This window comes from Zonotrichia albicollis, chromosome 5 (genome assembly GCF_047830755.1).
Source record: "Zonotrichia albicollis isolate bZonAlb1 chromosome 5, bZonAlb1.hap1, whole genome shotgun sequence".
NCBI classification, from domain to species: Eukaryota; Metazoa; Chordata; class Aves; order Passeriformes; family Passerellidae; genus Zonotrichia; species Zonotrichia albicollis.
The window spans coordinates 31286861-31310837 of record NC_133823.1 but is presented as its reverse complement, the minus strand read 5'-3'; the positions used below and the strand labels follow the sequence as shown (position 1 = coordinate 31310837).

The 23977-nt window shown below is 36.1% G+C and overlaps 1 protein-coding gene across 2 annotated transcripts in view; it reads right to left on the bottom strand.

Annotated features, from left to right (window-relative positions):
* The window catches only part of TLL1 (tolloid like 1), a 125342-nt gene that overhangs the window by 68113 nt on the left and 33252 nt on the right, over positions 1–23977 (bottom strand). For both annotated transcript variants that reach the window (XM_005486293.4, XM_074541210.1), the window contains exon 2: positions 788–898. In XM_005486293.4, the coding sequence (XP_005486350.3) occupies positions 788–898 (111 nt within the window). The remainder of the gene's footprint in view (positions 1–787; positions 899–23977) is intronic.

The following is a 23977-nucleotide window of genomic DNA, read 5'->3' as shown; positions in this document are numbered from 1 at the left end:
TGGCTTTTTTTGTATCATAACCTGAAAGTTCACAAATTCTCAGTTGTCAATTTACTAATCACGGCCTGAAAGCATCAATATTTTTAGACATTAGACAGACATCCATTTAGGCATGGATTATGTTTGCTCTCTTGTAAACAGACATTTACACATAAAAAAAAATCTCTTTATCTATCTGTCTGAATACCCAGCTGCCTCTGTTAATCAGATTGCAGCTTCTGGTGCTAATGCATTGTGTGTTAACAATAGCATAGAAATATTATTAAAATGTCAAATAGAAGGTTTTTTAGTTTTTTGCATGTCTAGCAAGGATGATGAACACATTCTAGCATTTCCTCTAGGTCTGGGTACAGAACTGGATGAAACAGTAAAAAAAAAAAGCAAAAGGAGAGGTTGCAATGCTAGGCTTCCAATTTTGCCTCCAGGATACCACATATGTTCTCCATAGTGTGTTTGGGCTCTGCTATCAGGAACTTTCAGTGATGAAATCAAAGCTTTGTACAATTTCCTTTCCCACATGACCACCTGCAGAGTAGACTCTAATCTTCCTACAAGTTTCTGTTCCTCAACTCAACAAGACATTTTTAAACAGAAATGCTTGAATAAAATTAAATATTTTGCTTCTCTTTTCCCTAATGTGAATCTATAACTTTTGTTTAACAACTTTTTAAAGTGTAAACTCAAGTTATCCAAGACATTATACTGACTTTCCACATTTAAAACACAGAATTGTCTTCAGAATTAAGTAACAGCAAAAATAAATTAAAACAAGTTTGAAATAGCATACCTGTGTTATGGCCAAGTCTTTCGTTGGAGTGCTGCGTAAGGTCAATCGTCCTGTCAATTTGAAAGATTTTTAAGTCTTCATCATCTAAGGCAATATCTCCCCAAAAGACAGCTTTAAATAAAAAAGAGCTCAATTTAATTAAAGAATTATTGGACAATAAAGTCAATCTGAAGAATATAATGCCAAGTTTACAACTTTTGGGAAAGTATATGACAAATATATATTTACATCACATATATTTCCTTACTGATCTACATTTTTATGTGGAGAAAATAAGAAAACTACCTAGTGAACGGCTAATAACTTATTCCAGAATCTTCGTCTATATGGTTTCTTTGTACATTACCTAAATGCAGTAACTTAAATCTAGAGTCATTCTATAAATAATTTTTTAGCATGTAGTTTTCTCTGTGTAAATAAAAAAAGTATAAAAGACCCTGAGATATCAATATTTGAACTATGAAGTAAAATGTCTGACAAAACAGAACCTTTATGTTTCCTAATATCTTTCTAAAAATAGTAATTATTGAAGGAGTTTTTATTATGCTTCAGTCGCTTTCTATGTTACATTATGTTTTGCTCAGATCATTAAATCTGTTTTCTTTTAAACTGAGAAAAGGAAAATGCTAAAACCCTTTATTTTTTATTTTTCCCCTCAATTTATTTGTATGTTTTCCTTTTGCAGTTAATCTCACAATTAGGATGCTTTCAAATTCTTTACTTTCCAAAGCTCCAATCTCTTTTTAAATTTTCTTTGACCTTTTTGGTGGATTTCTTCTCTCTTTTCTTTTTCTTTCAGGTTTCTTCTTTTTCACTTCTTCATAGGTAACTCATCTTCCCTAAGTTGCCTCTACAACTCAGTGGACCATGATACAATCCCACTTCCAGGAATTAGGGATCTATAACCTCAAACATTCATCTCCGCCTATTTCTGCAGAGATTTTATCCTGAGATCTCCCTGCCAATTTAAACTTAGCGTTAAAGCTGAACTCAACAGCCATATTCTTAACTGCTGGGAATGAAGACAACAGAGCATGTACCAATTAACAAAAGTGGTTGTTTATCATCTTGATCCAAATTCCTCCTTTTCCTGTTCCCTCAGAGTCACAAACCCCTGGATTCAATCTCAGTTTCACCTTCAACTCCTTTCCTTCTTTCCCCCATCAAGGGAGACATCAGTAACTGCTTGGTTGTTTGTTACACAGCTCTACAGAAAACTTTCTTCACTTCTACCCAAATAAACCCTAGTCCAAAGTCCAGCTATTACCAAATCAACCTCTCTAGTGTTCCTCCATTCACACTGATCCTAAACATTGCTCTTAAATGTATTCTTCTTCTTCTTCTCTGTTTGCTTTTTATATCACACTTTAAAGACCACTCATCAGACAATATTCTCATCACAGTAGTTTCATATTGCTGCAAAAGTTACCCATTTCACAGAATAAGTTGCTCACATTGGTGTTGAATTGAACCCACTTTAAACGAATAGTTTTTTCTTAAACAAAAAGATTGGTAGTTTAAATAAGTCCAAGATATTGTATTGCCTCCTCCAGTTTACTTGATTTCTCCTGAACAAAAGGCAACTATGAGAAATTATGTTCACTGACTTTACCTTGCCTTGTAAAGTACCTATAAAACATCCCCAGACCATCTGCACAGTGGTAATAATGAAATTATTAGTGAAATTAAAAACTAACCTTTTCAATTCACGGCAAAACCAACATTTTATGTTTCCTCCAAATATTAATATTTCTACACACATAAATTTTTTTACACAAGATAATGGTTCTTAGAAACCACAAGCACTTGAGACAATTACTGAAACTGTTCAGTCTAGCACATTGTGAAACACTATCCTTCCGAGGGTCACTGTTCTCATGCTCACGTTGGACACACTGGGGACATCCTTCCTCTAGCTAACCTGTTCTCACCAGTGATGGTTTTATCGTCACATCCATCAAGACACAAAGCCAGTGACAGCTCAAGATGTTTGTGTCTCTTTTCACTTAAGCTCCTTGGAAAAAAAAATCTCAGATTATCAGGGTTTTGAACAGTGAAAGAAGAAAGTCAGTAGTCTCCATCTGTTTGAGCTAAATATTATTTACTTTTATAAACATCTTCTGAAGTTTTCTGTTGAATGCCATTCATAATGAGGACCTCTGTATAAGCACATGGACAGATTGCAAACTTGAACAATGAGAACAAAGTTGTAAAAGGAAGAAACTATTAACATTTCTGTCTGTAGAGACACAAGGTGCCCCAGCAGAAGTCATACAGATTGCCCACACCAAACTCAATGAAGCGCTAAAGCTTAGTAGCAAGGCCACTTTTCTTTCCTCTTGATATTGAGCGTTAACAAAAGGAAGATTCCAAATTAACAAAGAATGATGCAAAAGATAGCCTGCTGACAGAAATGCATTAGCAGAAATCACTTTGGTTTCTGTGTGCAATACTGATGTATAAATAGCAAAACCCAAGGCAAATCAAACTTCCTACTAACATTAAAGTAGAAAAAGGAAAATATCTTCCCTAGTCCTGGTGATGCATCTTTATCGCTTTTGCCACTTCACTGTGGTAATAATCACTTAAAGATGAAAATTCAAATATAGAAATACTAATTTGTTGAATTTGTCTGACATAAAGTCATCAAATTTGTGTGTACATATGTAAAATACACCATAGTGTTCAGGCAGTGTGGAGTAACTGTGTTGCCTTAGAAAGGAAAAGAAAGCTATTTTTGTTAAGCATCTGGTGCATTGTCTTGTTTTTGATTAGCAACCAAGGACCAGGTTGAGTTTACCATAATATAATGACAGTAATATAATAATAAGTCCTGATACAAGTGTCACGTAAGCATAAACAAATATGTGACCAATAGCAGACACATACTAAAGAAATATGAGTAACCACTAAGATCAGAAATAGATAAGATTATTTGATTAAAATACAATGGAAAGTTTGGAACTTTCTTCAGGCCACTGGCTCATTTTACTCAAGGCAATTCTGTTTTGCAGAAGGCAATAAACATGCCAAAACACAGAAACCTTGATAAAAAGATCTCATTTGACTTTAGCAACAATTTAATAAGTGTCACTTTACTTTTACTGAACTACACCTCTGATCTTCTGAATTAATTCAACTTTACATAGCAAAAGAAACAACAGTTTACTGGATGTTCTTTAACTTCAATGTAGTCCAAGCAATCATCAACTGAAACAAAAAGGGAGCTGATAATTGTTTTTTAAAATTTCACCTTTTTTCCAACTAAAGGCCTGCACTGAATATTAATTGTGCCCTTCAAAGCCCAAAGCACAACCCCAACAGAATTATCAAAAAGGTTTAAAAACTATCCCCCATAACTATTAAAAATATCCTATAATTTTTGGGAATGGCAGTTTAAGCGTCAAAATACTTTGTAACAAGAGAAGACCATAGTTTTATCTCCTGCCTTAAAGCTTTTATGGCCTGAAACCATCTGAAGAAGTCACTCTGTATACTTCATCATGTCACAAACCAATGTTAACATTACAGAAAGCAAGCAGAGGATTGTTTGGGTATGCAAGGCATGATGTTAAAGGCTTTGCTAAGAGCATGTTAGGATTAAGAGCTTTAGTAGCTCCCTCCAAGGAACTTCTGACAGACTTGATCAGTTCAGCTGTTCAGTCATTTTTCACACATATTTAATTAATATGTTTCATCTGGAAAATTAACAAGAATCTGATAATCAATTGACTAGGCAAGGAAATAAAACTGAAACAAATGAATAGAAAAACTTTTAAAGTGATCCAAACAGAACTTAATGTACCTCTACTTATTTAAGGTTGTGTCATATTATCTCTTATCCTACCTATTTATTCAGTGATCACAACAACTTGATATTCCAGGTGGCTTTTTTGTTTATTTTGAAAATGCAAGACTGCGAGTGAACTTAAGAAATATCTGTTGAATATCTGAGACAGTATTAATTGCAGAGAAAAAATAATCCAAATAGCTTTTATTATATAAAGGTTCTTAAGAAAAAAGAAAATGGACCTTTTTGTCCAGCACTTGATAAAGACAATATCATGCCAGGTAGTTTTTGGTTTTGTTTTCTATTTTCATATGTTTTATAGGGACCCAACATGATACACTTAAACAAATTCAACAGCGAAAATACACGCAGCAGTTTCTGAAAGGTGGACAAAACCTGGTTATGCAGTAAATACATGTTTTCCTGCAACAGTGGAGAAGGATTTTTGTGGAGCTGTTAAAATAGAGAAGACACTTAACCAGCAGATACAGTTCTGCTCTGCTTTCACACAGCTCAAAAGCTCTCAGTTAAACAGCACTTTCTAAAAGGTCTTATAAACACAAAACACTGCTACAAAAGCAGACAAGTTTGCAACCTGCAGCCAATTAGCTCACCAGCACTAAACAAAGAGGAAAATAAGTAGGTTGTATAATTTTCAAAAAAGAGAGTTGAACTATATTATGTTTATAGATGTACACACATGGTATGAGTCAATGAGCATGTACAGTGACAATAAAAGCATCTTTCACAACTTTCAAGATGTCTGGAAAAAAGAAATTATTTGCTAAATACCATAGGGCTGCAATATGTAGTAGGATGGCTCATTCTATGAACTGAAATATCAATTAACATGTAAGTCTGCAAAATATAGACAGGAGTACATTCTTATAACTGCAATAAAATATTTATCTTCTTTAAGCATCACAACTTCTCCTACAATTTCGCTTTTTAAAACTCAAATCATAAGCAGCCATTTTTTAACAAAATATCTTCCTGCTAGCATTCATACCAATATTAGTAACAACATAAAATGAAAGTAAGTTGGGATTGCTGGTGTTTGTCCCTACAGCACAGCAGCACAGTCAAAGAAAACCAACTTGACCTTGGGGTAGGTCGGAGCAGTCAGCTAGCCCGCAGAGACCAACACCACCCAGAAACCATTCCCAGGGCCTGATTTGGTCTGATGACTCCTCAGGCTAAAAACATGTTCAAATGAGACCTTCCCAAACTGAGATGTAAACTGAGATGTAAACTGTGATCTTGTCCCGTGAGTAGACAGAATTTTGACAGAGGGATTACTCCTATAATGAGAAGATACCAATGAAAGGATTAAGGCAAAACTAGAAGACCTTTCAAAAGCAAAGCCTCAAATTTTGGTATGCTACTGGGAGGGCAAAGCACAAAGAGTTCGTGCTTCATCCCCATTGCAGCAGCTGCCAAGAACAGACAACAAAAATATTAAATAAACAGAGAACTGCAAGGTATAACAAGGAAAACTGAAGAGCTCCTTTAACATCCTTAAAGGTGATATGCCCAACCCAAAGCAAAGCCTGCCCAGTAATTCATGCAATAGGAGGTGTCAGAAAGTGTGCTGGACAGCTTCAGGGCAGATATTCATCTAAATCCACATGCACAGCAGCTCTAATTAGCAGACTCTTCTATAGCTGAGTCATTGAGCACTTCCCTGTACCAACACAGCTATGAGCATTATGTTCTGTCTTGGTGAGTCACTCTATTCCATACAATCCGTTCACAACTTACATAACTGCCTCTAAATCTGAACAGAAAATGGAAAGATTAAAGCTAAATATGTAAAGACAATTTTACCTCATTACAAGGACAGCAACATACACTACTGTAACTAACCTTATTCTGTATTATCATTGTCTTCAAATCATTTCAGTATTTGCAAGATTTTCAGGTGCAATACACTTCTTTTTTTGGAAATTTGAGAACAAGACAGGGCAAATAAACAGCAAAAGATCTTGTGCACAACCATGAGCATAACACAGCACACCATACTGTGTGCTGTGTTATCATTGCTCATCACAAGTGCTACCTTCAGCTGTAACTGTGCAATAAATTTTCACATTGCCATACAGAGCCCATAAAACTTTCAAGTGAAAGTTAATTTAATCAATTGTTAAATAATTATCCAAATCAATTTGCCCTTTTATTGGACAAAAGTATGTCAGAGAAGGGAAGTTAAGTGAAACTTTAACAGCATAAAATAAAAGACCAAGCTAGCCTACTTCCAAAGATACATCAAAAATTAGCTTTTTCATGATTTTCAGCATGCAGCATTTCCAAATCTACAGAACTCTAAGCACTTGACACTGAAATATTAGACATATACTGAAATAACTTATATACTTAGAAAGGTCACATAGGCACACCTGAAAAGGGATGTAACACTTCCGACAGGCTATTTCCTTGTTTCCACATAAATTATATAAAATAGCAAGTTCATCAACACTTATAACCAATTCTATTTTTCAAACTCACAATTAGAAAACAATTTTCCCTAAGCAATGTATCATTTCCACTTCTATCAGAAAACAAAATTATGATGATTGAATACTTTAAACATCTCCAGACTGTACACCAGTTGGAAATTCATTCCTGCATACTTCTAAATGAGACATCCCTTGACAACAGTTCACAAGGACACACAAAGCTATCCAGAAATCAGCTAGCTTGTATGTGGTAGTGATGTAGCCTCAGAATAACAAATTTTAATGCAATTTACTAGAATCTTTTATGGCACTATTTCCACATTGACAGCAATACCTGCAACTCACCAATGTCTCATGTCATCCACCCCTAGAAATCTTCCCAGTGCTCCCCATGGACAACACTTCTGGCTTCCTTCCTTCCTTCCTTTGACCATGTGCTCAGATTTATAGGTAAGATGTTGGCAAGACAACCTCCCTATTGGGATATTCAGGCACAATATACTTAGAAATCATTGAAGCAAGACAGGGCAACTAACAGGGAACTAACTCCCTATTGCTGCTCCCAAGTTACACTTAGGAGCCCCATCTGAGGTACGCAGCATTTCACTACAGTCATTCCACACTATTTCTAGGAAGTGACTACCAAACTGACCCGACTAGGACAGAAAAATATCCAGATAGAACCTGACTGGGGACACAAAAACAGCTGTAGAGCCAAAGGCAGGAGAAGAGAAATAATTGCTGGAAAGCCATCCACCATGTCACAGAGTGAACTCGTTCCAGACAGCCCTTCCAGGAGCACGGCAGTCACATCACAGGGCAGGTGGCATGCAGCACTGGGCCATGTGCTGATTCTTCAAAGCAGGAAACACCTCTGATATAAAGCAATACTCATGAGGAAAATGGAATAACTATGACACCCTTCTCTTTTGGCAAGTCAAGTAGAACCTTCACTTACCAAAAGAGACACTTGCAGAGCTTGATCTTTTTGAAAGGAGACACTAATTTGTTAAATATGGGTCTTCATGGCACAGATAAATCTCAATTTACAGATATCCATTTACTCTGAGCTAATTCCAGTTTTTATTTAGTTCTTAATTTCAAAATAGTGATTTTTTTCAAATCCATTTTCCTTCCGCTTTTTTTTTAAGTGACAATTTTCATATTTCTTTAAAGTCAGTAAAATAAAAATAAAAACTTCAAAAAAGCAAAGACAATTCTGACAGAAGTTGCAATCTTAGGTAAAAGGACAAGCTTTACTCCTGAACTTACTGCAGTGTGTTTTGAGGACAGGCTCTTCAATATTGCAACAGCTACTCTGTGAAAGGTTTTGTTCTTGGTTAAGCTGCTCAGCCTGGCAAGCTTCCTGACTTTCAGTAACTATTTTCTTTTTTTGTGTGAGATCATCATCAACACCACATGTGCTTTATAGCTGGTAAAATCGATTCCTCATATAATGGGGTAACCACTGAACTGAAGGCAGAGGACACTGCTCAGCAAACAGTAAAGGTGCCTGCACACTGCTGGCAAAACAAGCAGCTACACAGAGAACTTTCTTCACCACTCATAACTGCCTCTGGCTAGATATTGGCAAAACAAAGCTACAGAGAAATCATCTCAAGGACACCCACTTATCCATCCTGCTATTAATATGTCTTATTATAATTCTCTACTATTCCAAGTTTTTAGTATGCAGAAACAGTTAGAAGCTTAAGAAAAAATAAATTGAAACGTGAGGCTTTCTTCAGAGTGGTTATTAACCACTTTGAAAGGAAAGCCATAGCAAGAAACCAGTGACTCCTGGGAAGATCCATGAGTGCCAAAAATATAGGGCAATCACAGATAATGTTTGCTACCACATCAAAGGCTGAATTGCTTTGTGTGAAACCACATGCAAGAAAACCATCATTTCCTGGCCCTGGTACTCCTTCTGCCACTGAACAGCAGAGTAAAGAAAACAATTCTCCATCTTTCTGGGAAGGTTGCTCATCACCCCTAGCAGAAACCATTGCAGCAATATTAGCTTAACTTCAATTTAGTGATAACTCTCTGTGAGTTCTGGCATAGGAAAAGAAGCTGACAGGTCATGAGGGTTTTTTGCTGTTCCCACACACCTGCAAATGCTGAGTTCTTCTGCTACAGCTAGCTTTCTTAAGGAGGCTACAAAAATACACCAGGGGCAAATTCAGATCTGTATTATCACAACAGTCATGATTACCCCAGATAGTCCTGTGTGACCACTATGATGCTGTAATATTCACCTTCATTTTACTTTGAAATTTCATTACCTTGGATAGCCTTAGGGTAAAGATTAACAAAATTAATTATTTGGCTATGCTTTCTTAGAACAGAAAAAAAAAAAAACCTCGATGAAGCAAAATTATTAAAGTGAAATCTTTTTTTAAAATATTGGAAATACATAAATATTTAAGACTATAAAAAAAATAAATTTAATTTCTTCTGAAATTAAGAACAGATTTTAATTATTTCAGTTTCTTAGAGAATAGGGAAATGGATAACTTCAGAAATAAGCCATATATAGATGAATGGAGAAAAATCCTTGTTGGAAAGAAAGTTGTCAGTCTGAGTGTGCCACCTACATGAAACAGCTGTTAGGGCTGAGACAGACACAGCAGCTGCACAAAGCCTCCCCAAAGATGCAAGTCTTAGACATTTTCATTCAAACACCAAGAAAACAGAATATCAGCACCAAACCAAGTGAATTACAAGCTAACAGATAATGCATGGCACAAGTCAAAAGATTAGTTAAGTAGCTAAAAAGATAGAGGTAAAATCTTTTATATGCTTTTCCAACCTGCAGACTTTAGAAAAGAGAAAAGATAGCTTCCAAACCATTCAATGGAATTGAGGTATTATTGAATTGTAATTATTTCAGATAATAAAATCCCTTTCAAAGATGAAGAACAAAATTAATAAAACATTTATACATTAATAGACTACTTCTGGTATGGGCAAATCAGTTTGATCTCAACTTCAATTTAACATCCCAGCATTTCAGTGACAGTAATCACAAAATTAAGTAAAAAAATTATTGTTTGTGTTAAGATGAAGGATTAAATTTTTATACACTACAGGAGAGTAGTGGTTTCCTGGTCATACACCTTTGTAAGCATATTTCCCTGGGTGCTTTCTTGTTCCACAACACCCAGGCAAGTCAGATATGAATGGTCCCCCTGAAGGAATCCTGGTACAAGGACAGCACAATCATGGCCAAAACCAGCAGAGCACAAGCATTGCACAGCAACCCTGAGGGGGAAGCAGCAGCAGCAATCTAGGGAGAGGAAACATAATAATAAAAAAAAAATTAAAAAGGAATAACTACTTAGATAAGCTATCTGGCTCTAGCAATACCAGTCTTCAAGAAATTCCACAACCATAACATATTTCCTCTAGTGTTATAAGTAGTTACTATGGAGTAGAAAGGAATAAGGAACTCAGGAATTAGGGAGAGAACTCTCCTAGTAATTTTGTTCTGCTATGACAATAAGAAGCCACAGCAACACTTTCTTTATAACTTGGCATTAGAGCATAAGAAGCATGTCACAATAATGTTACAATAAAGCAGCACTGATATATGTGGAACCCCTCCCCTTCTGTACCTTCCCCTCATCTATGGGAAATGAAAAAAATGTTCATTTTCTCACAGACAGAAAACCCCAAGTAGGCTAAAGTAGTACCTTGAAAACAGAAAATCCTGAATAATCATTCAGTGCAACCAAAGATTTATACAGAAAGCCAAATGGCACAGAGAGGAAAGTGCATATCTAAGGGATTGTCTGGCATTTAGGATCAAGGTTGACAACATACCACATGAAATAAATATTGCTCCATTTGCATCATTTTATATTTAAACATGGAGAATTATTAAACTGTATATAAATAAACCCCTATTATAGGTTTCAGAAGTGATTTTCATTATCAGCTGCAGCTTCCTGTTTCCATCATTTTTGTCTGAAGCTCACTTAAGTCATTCCATCTCATATTTTAGCACATCATTCTGTGACTTGGCTCTGTGAAAAAGACAAGGAAAGAAATAGCTAAATAGCTCTTAATGCTGCTTTCTTTGGCAGTGATCCAGTGCTTAATACAGTCAGTTCTGGGTATTGGACCAAGGCAATTCTACATTTCTGTCTTCATATTCAGTAGTTGTCTCCTACCATATTTTTTTCTTACCAGAGTACAAATTTTAGTCAACAAAACTAAAAAGTTGAAGGCTGATTCCTTAACTCTGTATCATCCAATTCATGTAATTGTTTAATATAGAAATGATGAGTCTCATGCATCACAACTATTTTCCTTGCTTGCCTCTGAATACTGTTTCCTCCCTCTCCCTCCCCCCTTTGTAATTTAAGTGGTTGAGTTTTATTTTCCCATGGAGACTCTGTACAGCTGCTGATTATTTTTTGGACACAGCAAGTAAAAGAGAAAGTGAAAAATGAGCCTCAGAGTTAGTGAAGTGACAGTAAATGTACAGTGGAAAAGTATTGATGTTGTCCAATGCCTAATACCAAGTTATTAAGTAAATTTAATATTAGATACATCTGATTCTTATATAGCTTATTATTTTGAGCAATTTTAGCCATGAGAATACTTGAGACAGAACTTATTCCATCATTGCAATATTTTGCCTCTTGATGGCAACAATGAAACCTCATTTCATCTTTGCATTTATTTGTTTGCTATTGAAAAGCACTATCCAGCATAACTACTAAAAGCTTTTTAAAATCCTTGTTTCTAACCAGAAAAGAGTATTAGCTTTCTGCAAGTAGTCTGCTGCAAGCCAGCAGAATCCCCGCCCCGCTCTGAAGGGGATTATGGCACTGAGTCCACACTTACTCATTTCCTAGTTTTTGGCACAGTGGTAATTCAAGTGTCATCCACAGAACTCAAGCGGGGGAGGCAGGGGAGAGGACAACAAAAAAACACACAACTTCAGCTTTCTCCTGTGCCTATAATTTCTTTGCAAGGCTGTATTTATCCCCAGACTTGTGAGGCTGCAACCACTATTGCCACCTCCAGGCTGCCACAAATTGATTAGGTTAAATTGTGCAAATTTGCACTGGGATTTTCATAAGGACTTACAGTTTCCTGCTTGTTTGTAGCTGATTATCAGGCTGATGCATCACAAGCAAAATAAAATCAATCCTCTGGTGAGAAACACCTGAGTCCCATTAATCTAAATACAGATGATTCTGTGGTGTAAAATGGTAGCTATGTGAAGGTTCAAAAATTTCACAAATCTTAAAAGAAAGCACACTATTATACCTTGGATAGGCTATTTCCATAAAGTCAGCCTCATGTTGATCCTCATTTTATAGGGCATTTTAGCTTGCACGTCAAACTGAACACCAAAGGGCCAATTCAAATAACGCATCCTGACTTGCTCTCCATGTCAATTATTCTTCTCTTCTTGCCTTCATTAAGGCACTGCAGCTCCTCAAGCACTGCTCACCAGCAGATTTCTCATGCTCCTTTCTAATAGCAGCCCATATGTTAGCAGGAACAGCGTTCCAGGGTCCCTTTGCCATCCCACTCGCAGACACTGCTTCTCCCCTCTCAGCTACAACAGCCTTAATTGCAGCTGCTGTTTGCACGGATACAGAGAAGAAAGATACTAAGTATTTAAATTTTTTAATGGATTTGTTTCTTAATTAATAAAGACGTTACTGCCTAAATTATTTTCAGAGGGTTTTCAGATGTCTTTTTACAATTCAGCAGCTGAAACAAAGTACATGAGCCAAACATGATGTTTCTAGCCAGCTCACCCTGGGCTAGCATGGTCTGCTGGCTTTGAGGGCTGTGTCTTTTGACAGCAACACAGTGGTGACCTTAAATAACCTCTTAATAGATCTCTGGAAATAGGAATTACACAAGATGCTGAAAATACTAAGCCTCTTTCAAGCTCAGAGAAAATACAAATATTTAATATAGCTAACATTGAGAGCAAATATGCCAAATTAAATATTAACCTTTTCAGAGGATTGCTGTTTAGCCTATGGCACTAAGGATCTAATATTTCAAATTTCTTTCACTATTAACATTTTAGAAATGGAGAAGTGTAGTAGGTTCTTTAACTCCTAAGTGATTTTCTTTCTTTATTCTTTTATGCTTTCAAAGTAAACAGTTCAGAAATAAACATGAATATGTAGAAAACCAAGGAAAAGTGCTTGACCAAGTAAAGAGCAGTCAGAAAACGTGCTACTGTATCACTTACCCCTTAAGCAGACCATACGTATTATTGCTGTGCTTAAAAACCATTTTCATTTAACTCTTGGACGTGGTGCTGGAGGCAAATCCTATATTATCAAAAAGCATACTCCTGTAAATATTTGAGAGACTTGTGTTCCACATGTGGGAGGAAAAAAAAGCCAGACATACAAAACATGCTTTCTTCTACCCACTATCTCTTCTCATATGAATTCTGCTCTGTAAATTGTAATCCTCCACATCCACGTTTCTCACGTACAAACTGTGTCAGTACACACACTTGTTGTGTTTCCCCAAGTTAATATAAGAGTAACTGAAAATAGAATTCCTAATAAAGAACAAACCAGTAAGATTTGCTGAGCCAGTGCTCTAAAGCAGAGCTCTTTAAGGCACTGGTATTTGAATATGAGAGTGCTCAAATAATGCAGTGTATTTTGGGACAGATAAGATTTCAGGTGAATGATCCTGGGTCACTCCCTATGTTTGGAAATAAATGCTTTAAATTTTCTGTTCACAACTAAAATATCCACAGACTGTCATTTTATAAAAACTGATCTGTTTGAAGTTCTTTTAGGAAGACAAGAGTTCAGATTGTGGATTGGTAGCATGAATACTGCTTCATTTATTAAAGAACTGTAATATCACAGCCCTCTTGTGAAAACCATAAGTTATTCAGTTATTAGATATTCCCAAAAACTCAGATCCCAAAAAATAAAAAAAAATTATCATAACACGACTATTACTGGTATAAACACATTCATGTAGATAAGTCATCCAAATGGCATATAAAAACTAATTATAAAAGTGTCATCTAGAAGCACCTTCCCTACTGGGAAAATGAGTGGCATGATTTATAAATTATTCTTGCACTTGTTCTTAAAGTACACTTCTTTCTATACCTGAACAGGAAAAAAAGAACCACATTTAAAGATAGTCAGCTTTTTAGTACAATCAGTAGAAACACATCACCAGAATCTTTTAGAAATGTCATGTTCATTTTCAACTGAAGGACTGACAGATTAATCTTAGAACTAATAAATACCAAAAAAATATATAAGGCAGAATGGGGATAGAAGAAAATTGTCATGTAATCTACAAGACATAATGTTGAAAAAAAAGAAAAAAGAAAAATCCTTTGCTACAGGAGTTAATTGTTTTTTCCATGGCAGACAAAAGTAAGAAGCATAGCTTTTAACTTTGATGAATGTGTTAGAAAATCCTGAATGCACAAGGGACACTTCAGAGAGCAGTAAATGACCTAACACGAAGGTTGAGAACAGAAGACATCTTCATGTGCTAAAATGACTTAATTTGTTTTCATAAAACATGGGAGGAACATCTGTCAGGACAGGAAAGCATTCTGGAGCAACTTAAGGCATCAGAGCTGAAATTGGCAGGAGGGATTTGGGGGTTGGATTTTTTTTCTGAATGCTTGTTGGCTTTGACAAAGGGTACTTCACATTTCTGTGACCTAGAGAAAGTGAGCTAGAACCTTAGAGCTCAAGACTGCATAGAAAGGATTGCAAGGTGCCTAGAAATCATGAGAAAATATAGGAAATGAAAGATCTATGGAGTATGGATTTCAGGAGATTAAAATAAAAACTTAGAAAATGGATATCAGTGCTACTCCACCTGCAACAGCTCAGTCAATTTGGAAGAAAACACCAAAAAAGCTTCCAAGTTACCAAAACCAATACCTCTATTCCCAGTCCTATGCCTGAGTTACTTGATTGATCCCACCTATTTTTATCAATCTGTGGTATCTCAAGAGGTATTTATTGGATTTGCACTGAAATAAGTTATCTTGATAAAATGAGACGATAACCTCAAGGAAACAGTGCACTCTGCTAACTGCACAGGGATCCTTCAGTACTAACAAAGCACCTGAAAGGCAAAACGCAAGAGCCATTGCTGGTTCCCCAGCCTGCGCTAACAAAGAGCAGTGCTACTGCTGAGCTGATGGTGACAACCAGCCTGTCCCCACCTGGCAGGTGTTGCACAGCATCTCTCTCTCCTGAAGCACTGCACTGGTGCTCCTTAAAGAGCATCCACAGCCCCCAGCCTCAGCAAAGCTTCACGTGCCACCACAAAAACATCATCTGCCTGACTATTGTCACCAGACCAACAAATATGGTATTTTCAATTTGGAATCTAATGATAGTTCCAGCATGGGAGTGGGAAAATAACATTTCTTTCTAATGATAACACTGTTTTACATTTGGTACATGGATTTTTCTCATTCTCTGTGTTTCAAAAACAGAATTAAAATCAAAGTCACTATTTTTGGTTAGTCTGTCTTATTGGAATTTTCTTTTATTTAAACTGCAAAACATAAACCATGAAATTATAAAACACAATAAACTAGCTCATGAACACTATACTTTTTATTTTCTTTTCCTTGTCACTTTCAGTTTCTTAGTATAATAGTGTCCAAAATAAAAGTTCAACCATATATTCAATCAAAATTTTCATGTGGAATATCCAGAAGTTCACTGTTTTAGCAAGACAGTACTTATCAATACAATAAAAAGATTTCACTTTGAAGTTCTGTAAACAGAAATATGCATCTGGTTGAGCTACTCAATTCAGATCCCTGCTGGCACACCAACTTTATTGCATGAAGCTTCCCATAACTTGTCAAGAACCACTTTGAGAACAGTATATTTCTTTCACTGTTCCTACTGAAAACTTTTCCTGTGAGTCTTTCAATTTAAAGCTGACCTTTCTTACTTGGCTTTAGACCTATCTTTTGAAATATAAGTTAGCACTACCACTCAATTTTCATAAACCGATACCACAAATACAAATGTAGAGACCATTCCTACTTAAAGAGTTTAAAATACATCAAGCCAGAGAGTAAAATTTTGTGATAGTATCACTGGAATTCCTACCATGCAATAAAATTCTGTACAAGCATTTAACTGATAACATAATAATAATAATAATAATAATAATAATAATAATAATAATAATAATAATAAAATTAGTATTGAAATTGTACTGCACAGCAAGATACAGATAGCTTAAAATTACTAGCAAAGTAATGAAGATAAGTGGACTTTTAGAGAAAGGCATGATGCCAGCTGGAGTCCACTTATCAGAAAAATTTTACACTCAAAGATAAAAATAATTACTCTAATACTTCTAAATCTCTAGCTTAATAAAAGAGAGAGGGATGAACTAACTATGTCTTTAATTTGGTAGCTATATCACACTTTTATGTCAGAAACTAAATGTTTCTTCCATACACAACTGAAGCTATTATCTTCATATTACAACCATTAGTTAGAATCATTCATATTATATTGATTAAAATGGCCTTTGGACAAAGGAAAGCACAATTAAGTACCAAGTATTATCATTCATCTGCATCTATTTTCTTGCAAGTCATCTCTTTGCTTAAAGCTATACAACTATTTTTCAACTAGAAAAATACAGAGAAACATTTATGAAAAAAGTCAGCATTTAGCATGGGGCTACATTAACTACAATGGAGACACAAGTCATAAATGCAGAGTGACCTGGAATTCTTGCTAAACTGAAACCACAACTGTGCAAACCAAGAGCTCACAGCTAACTCGGGTGCATTCCAGAAAACTCATTTTTACATTCAGAACCGGGGCACACAGGTGCATGTACCTGTGAAGAATGTAGATCACATTATAGGAAGCAGATGTATCCTAGAAAACAAACTCCCAAAAAGGATTGTGAGTTTGCATGACATACAGCCTAAAAATCAACAGTTTGGTTCAACAGCAGCCAAGAAGCAGAGCGTGCCTTGACTGACAACTGAGAGACCACATTATCACTGTTCATACCTCTGTCCACCTCATCAGAGAAATATTAGGCACGTGGATCAAACAGAACCTGCCTGGTATCTTATCAAATTGGCAAGCAATGGAAAACAACAAGGGAGAGAGCTGGGAAAAAGGCCAGGGTTCACCAGGGATGCAGCTCGAAACAGAAACAAGAGGAATTGCTAATGACCCACTTACCAATACAACATGGAATTAGCAGAATGGTGAATAACCAGGCAAACAGCAAACATGATTTTCAGGGCAATATTGTGGCCCCAGAAGTGTAAGCTATTTTAGCAGGCAAATAGTACAAAAGAACAGTAGATATTTCACCTGGCAAACAAACTTAGTGGGCCATTGGCAGAACAGTTAGTTCAGCTTTCAAGCATGCTCTCTCAACAGAATGCTGACAGGCTGGAACAGGTTCATAAGGGATTCAGGCTAATGATTTTTCAAGGTACAACGAGAGACCTGAGGAAGTCACTATATATAAAATGTAACAGAAAAAATGTTAAATTATTTTATCACCATTCAAATAGTAAAGAGAAGAAGCTTATTCACCTTGTGACATCTCTTAGTTCCACTGACAAATGGCAAAGAAAGCAGAAATTGGTAGCAGGGCAGATCAAACTGGACATAAGACATTGTAATAGAATAAGGCATGCTGGAGCTGGGAAGGCATTAAAAGTGTAGCAATGATCATTAGCTTTGTTAATCATTTATCATCACCAATTTTTATCTGTAGCTCATCAAGAATGAGACTATATTCCACACTCCCGAAAAAAGTGAGTTGCAAATACACCCTTTGCCACCTTAAGATAATAGAAAGCAAGGGACTGGGCAGAATTGTAGTAGGCAGTCAAAAGTATAAGTGCTTGATGTGATGGTAACAATAAGTGAATTACCAATTCAAAATACTAATTTTATGGTTACTGAACTCCAATCCCTGAGCATAAAGGTAAGAGAAACAACTGTCATTGCTCTACAGATCCCACAGAAGAGTAAAGCCTCCTCTTGGAGGCAGGACAAAAGACACAGTTGGCTGGAAAAGAGACACTGAGAAAACAAAATCATTCTTCTATGAGTTTATCAGAAGTAGCAGCCAACAAAAGTTAAGTAGTTTCTTAAACAAAGAAAACACCAACATTATCAAGTTCTGGAATGACAAATTATCTCAATTTCAAGACAGCTGTATGTAAAACATCTGGCATGGGCAATCAAAATAACAGAGAGCTCTAATAAGCTTCATCACTGAAGACCATGTGGAATCTCTTTTATCTCTTTCAGAGGATAAATTTCACATCTTTTTTTATATATATATTAAAGTCAAATATACACTTTCCAGAGATTTTAGAAAACTTGCTCTCTACTGTCCATTCCTTATAAGTAAGCTTCTTGTTGTAAACATCTTTTGATGTTTAACAAATGTAGAAAATGCATCCCAGCAGTCACAAAAGGCAGTTTTCATATGATGCTTTAACTGACACACACAAACTGACAGAACATTTTCCTTCTCACTGCTCAGTGAGAAGTCAGTACAAACACATTAACAAGACAGCCTGTGTTTCATGGGTCTGGCATCTTTTGGCTGTCCTTGATGCCTGATGCTTTGCAGAAGAACTTCACCCAAAAACTTTTTAGGGTACTTGTGGCAAGCAGATAGTGAGTGAGCATCCCACAGCTGACAATAAAAGCTGCTGCCACCAAGATGTGGCTGTGCCACTTCAGACCACAACTGGTACAAGCAGGAGTAATTTTGTATGTTACAATCAGCATGCTTCCCACACTTTCTACCATGGATCTACAAAATACCTTAAAAACCTATATAAATTCTGAATTGAAGTGACAGGACAAATTCTTAACATCTGGTTTAAGTTGGTTCAGATGCCTTGACAGAAATATACATTATTTTTCTGAATTGCATAGGAAATGACAGTAAAGATTCACAGTAATCTCATGATCCTTGACTTTAAGGTAATCACAAAAAAACCCCCACATATAACAAGATATGACTTGTGGTAAAGTTATCTGAAAAGCAAAAATCTCTTGGCTATACATGATGGACAGATAAATGAACAGTTTTGATCCTGTGTTTTTCCTATCATCCTATTTGATCTAGCAAAGTCATCTGTCAGTGAAGCAAAAGCAGCTTTCAGGAATGGAATCTTTGGTATTTTCCACTGGGGCAGAACTAAACTTCTGAGGCAATTCTGTATTATGATAATCAATGAGGTGAAATATAACACGGAGCACTGTACAAACGATATTAACAACGCACCACTGAAGAAGATATTTACTGAAATTGCAACTCCCAGAAGCACCCTCATCTTCAGCAGAGAAATACAAAAACAAAGAAAAATTCTCATGTCTGCACTTGGCAGGAAAAAGAGAAAGACTGAGCCTTTGGTCTGATTAGTTTGAAAGCGAAGGTAGCTTAGGTTTAGAGGGAAAAAGGAAAAGAAAATCCTTAACAGAAATTTGTGTCACCATAATAAAAACAGACAAAAGAAAAATTGTTGCACAAGTTTCAAAGCATAACAAATACTTAGGGATAGGTAGCTACTGGAAAGAAATGCTTGATTTCCTACCAGTAAATATCAGTTAGAGTACACTAGTGTGCAGCTATGTACACACCTTTTCCAAGAGTTGCATCCTACACTCCTTCTTCTGTAACAGTCAAAAGCACAGTGTTATCACACAAAGGTATGCTGTGCTATTGAATATTATGATTTTGACATTCTTCAGAATAATGTAAAGGCAGTTTGCTTTCACAGTAAGATGTTTTAGGAGTTTTGTTGGATTGGGTTTTTCTCCCCCTCTGAGTACATGGAATTTCTTCCCTGTTATGGAAATATTTTGAAAATTATCTTTCACTTGGTTTGAGACAAAATAACATCTTTTTCTAATCTTAGATAATATCTTCTGTGTGGATATATAACAAGATTTTACTGGCAGTAAAATGTCCTAAAATGCAAAACCTCTTGGAGATTTATAGTGAAGTATTATTCAGAAGTACCAAGAAGTTGGTTTGATGGTGTACTTTACAGTATAGTTTCAATCTGTCAGCAGATCAGATACTTAAAAGGAGCATATCCTGCAACCAGTTTAATGGTAAAAAAATTTTTAGCATTTCATATACTGACTTCTGTTGTGTTTCTATTATTTCTGTCCTCTCTTTAATTCCAGGGAAAGATTACATCTGAAAAATCAATACCTGCAGCTAAAATATAAAAGTTAAATTTAGATATATGTTATGTAAGTACAGAAAAAAAGACTAGTCCACACTAATTATGCTTTAAGTTATCAGAATAATTTTTTTTTAATTTTCTACATTTGGACTTTTTTATGGGTCTTTCCCATTTTTCCACTCACCAGACAGGGTACTACTATCTAGAGAAACAACTTATTTTTTACCTCTTCCTGACAGAAGTCTTTTCAGCAGCACCTATGGCTAGAATAAATTTAATATTTCTCTCCTGCCCACTTGCATATTTCTGCACACAATTTCAATAAAACTAACTCCTAGTAGGAAGCATGAATGAAGAAGAGTGTGTGACATTTACAACTAAGTGGCAGGATGCAGACTACCAGGAAAAGATAACTAAAGTCCATGGTGAGCACTTAACAAACGTAAGCCAGTTTGGCAGAGCCCAACGCTGTGCTGCAGTCGGGAAACTAGATAACAAAAGGTTGGCAATGTGCATTCTGCTCTTTAATAGAAAAGATAGTATCAGATGAGCTGACAGCCAAATATTCACATCATGTCTTTCCTCACAATAACATGGACAGGAATACCTGGCAATACTAAAATTTAATGGTATTTTGTTTGGAAGAAAAATTAATCTGAACTGTATGCTCAGATGACCTTTCATTTAGATAAAAATGAATTTAAAAACTACTCTTTCTGAAAAGAAAGCGATAGTGTAACTCATTAAGAGAATTTTCTGTAAAGATGATAAGTATCTAGCCATTGTTATACATTTCACCGCTATAAAATGTAAGACTATCTCACTAGTAAAACTCATAGCGTTTTCTGCCAAAAGTCCTTAACTAATGAATTCAAGAAAGAGATATAACACTAAGGCTGATTTGCAAATACAGCAGTCTTCATGGTTATGTTTAGTTTTCTTTGTACCTAAACTTCATTGAGAGTGCATGTTTGAAAAAAACCATTTGGAGGAGCTAACTCTTCCATCTCTCCCATGATATTTCACATAAATTAATCCCTTAAAAGAAAGGTAAAATAAAGTACTGCACTGGGCTTCCTGTTTTGGGGCCTTGTATTATGATACACTTTGATTAGCGGGAAAAAACCTTTACAGCAAAAGAATTTAAATTTAGACATAACAGATATACAGATCTTTTAATTTTTTTCTATTGTAGGATTATTTTTGAAAACAAAATAATTTGCAACATCGAGGATTATGTCATAATATGTTTCTATTACGTATAGTTGCAAAACAGGTAAAAACTATTTTAATGTTACTTCCTAGTTTTTTCTTTAAAAAGTAGAAAGTCAGTTTCTAGCAGGGGCAGCAACAAGGGCCATGCACCCATCATCACACGTCTCAGCCTGAAACTACAGCAGGGACTTCTGTCAGCTGAGATGCAGGAATTCAATTGGCAACAGAGGAAGGCCTTATCCCAGAGAGGGAGAGGGCTCATGGAGCTGAGTGCTACCTCCTACGTCAGTCAGGGGAGCCAGTGCTCCATTTATCCCACTCTTTTCTCCCACTCTGGAGGTGGGATCTATGCCACATATTTGTGCCCCCAAAGGAGGGAAAATAGACTATGGTTTAATGGAGATAGCCTGCTCAGGCTGTCTGCTTCTCCAAGTTTCCCAGCAATTGTGAGAACCTTTTCTCCCAGGAGGTATTCTAGAGAGGCTGATGGAGCTAAGGATGGGAGGCAGGACTTCACGAACTTGCTTCCCTCCAAATCATCTTGCTCTGTCAGCTCCCAGCATAATGCAGTCCAGAGCATTTGTGGCAGCCTGGGACCCTCGCCCTGGAACAGCCACGTTCAGACACGGATTTGGCAGGCTGAAACCAGTTTCCTGAGGAAAAAAATCAAGTGAAGGGAAATTGGGTGTCTAAACTGAACTGTTTAAACTCAATTAAATCTGAATAAAATTGGATGGGAATTATGAAAAAGTGGGTTTTTAGCTCCAGGGTCTTTTCCCCTCCAAATTTCAAAGATTTGCAATGTAATAGCTTTTCTCTATCCCATCCTCCAGCAACAGTCAAAATAATCTTAAAATACCAAAGACAATATCAAATCCACAGATGAGTGTAGTAATCCTCTCCAATTATAACATTATGGCAGTTGTAGGAAATTGCATTTAAGGTTTGTGGCCCCCATTGTTAAGCTCTGTAATAAGGCAGAGAGGGCAAAATGGGCAAATGCCAAAACACAGACTAAGGCAGGTGACAGTTCAAGAGAGATCTCTTCAGCATCAAAGCCCAACCTTGTTCTGAAATCAGTAGCTAAAATCCAGTCTAAAACCTGTCATGATTAGCAGACATTACTGCTTAACTATGAGGAAGCTTACATGAAGTGCACTTGTGAAGCTCAGGCTGCATTAGCCAGTACATGTGTTAACACGATAAATAATTGGGAGTTTTTTTGGCAGGTTCAGAAGAATCTTCATCACAACAGCCTAGAATTGCCATGTAGGACGCTTCATGCTCTGCATCACCCCCTAACAGCTATAAAGATAAGAAAAAACAAAGCTGCAGTGAGAAATTTATTTGTCTGTCCCTTTTGTGTACGTAGTCTGGAACTATCATGTAATTAATACTTTTAACATTGAGAATTTTTGTACAAAAGTCTGAGGAAGTTGGGTGGGTTCATTCATACTTATTGGATTATATCTACTTGAAACTTTTTTAAGCAAAGTAAAAAAAAAATTGCCATTTATTTAGGCCACGAATGAATGTAAGCATAATTCCTGTCCTTGGCTTAGTCTCTTCTAAATGCTAACTAGGAAGTACAGCTGGTGATTTACACAGTGTTTGTAGATTCATACACATTTTTCAGATTTGTCTGTGTTGCCCAAAGTGATGCTTGTGTTCCAAGTAACTGGTGAATGGAAGAACAGACAGGCAGGCAGGTGGCTAGGAAAGCCCAGAGGACTGAAAGCAGGAACATCCAACTGACATGTAGCCTTTCCTCAACTTTCACTATGTCCTAACCTTTGTTTCGCGCAAACTTTTTTTCTACATAATTGTAACTTTGTGCCTCAGTTTGGTGCTTCCATCAACTCTTTATTCTGAAACTTTGGAAGTGAATACTCAGTTTCTTGAATGATTTGAAAACATTAAAATACACATTTGATTTAGTTATTCAAATTATTATCTTCCTTGAATCCAAAATAAATTTGAAATCAAGGAAAACAGTAGTCATTACCTATTATACAAAAGTAGTAATATTCACCAAACACAAATGAATAATATACAGTTTTGCCTATTACTTGCTTTCTATGGTTTAGTGAAACAGTTTTTGGAACTACCATACTGCTGTTGCTTCCCCTATCCCACAGTCCCACCCCACCAGCCATACCACCTTTAAAATGCTATCAGCTGTTTCAAAGAGCTCTTTGCTTCCCATCTGCTTCTCAGGATGAGGAGCCGGCACTACTTTTTTTTGAAGTTTTGGGTTATCTCTTCTTTAAAATAAATCATTGGCTATTTTTATGAAAAGAAGTGCTTGCTTTCCTTCTTTGTAAGCAAGCAAAAGTGTTTAGCTTTTGGCATATGTTTACTTTTGCTATGAGGACAAAGCTAGTGTTGGAGCCAGGAAGAAATACATAATACAAAGGTAAGGTATTGAGGAATAAATTTGTAATGTTTTCTTTTCTTTAACAGCATTATCTGTTTCCAAAATGTAATATTATTTATTTTTCATAAGTGAGTGTGAT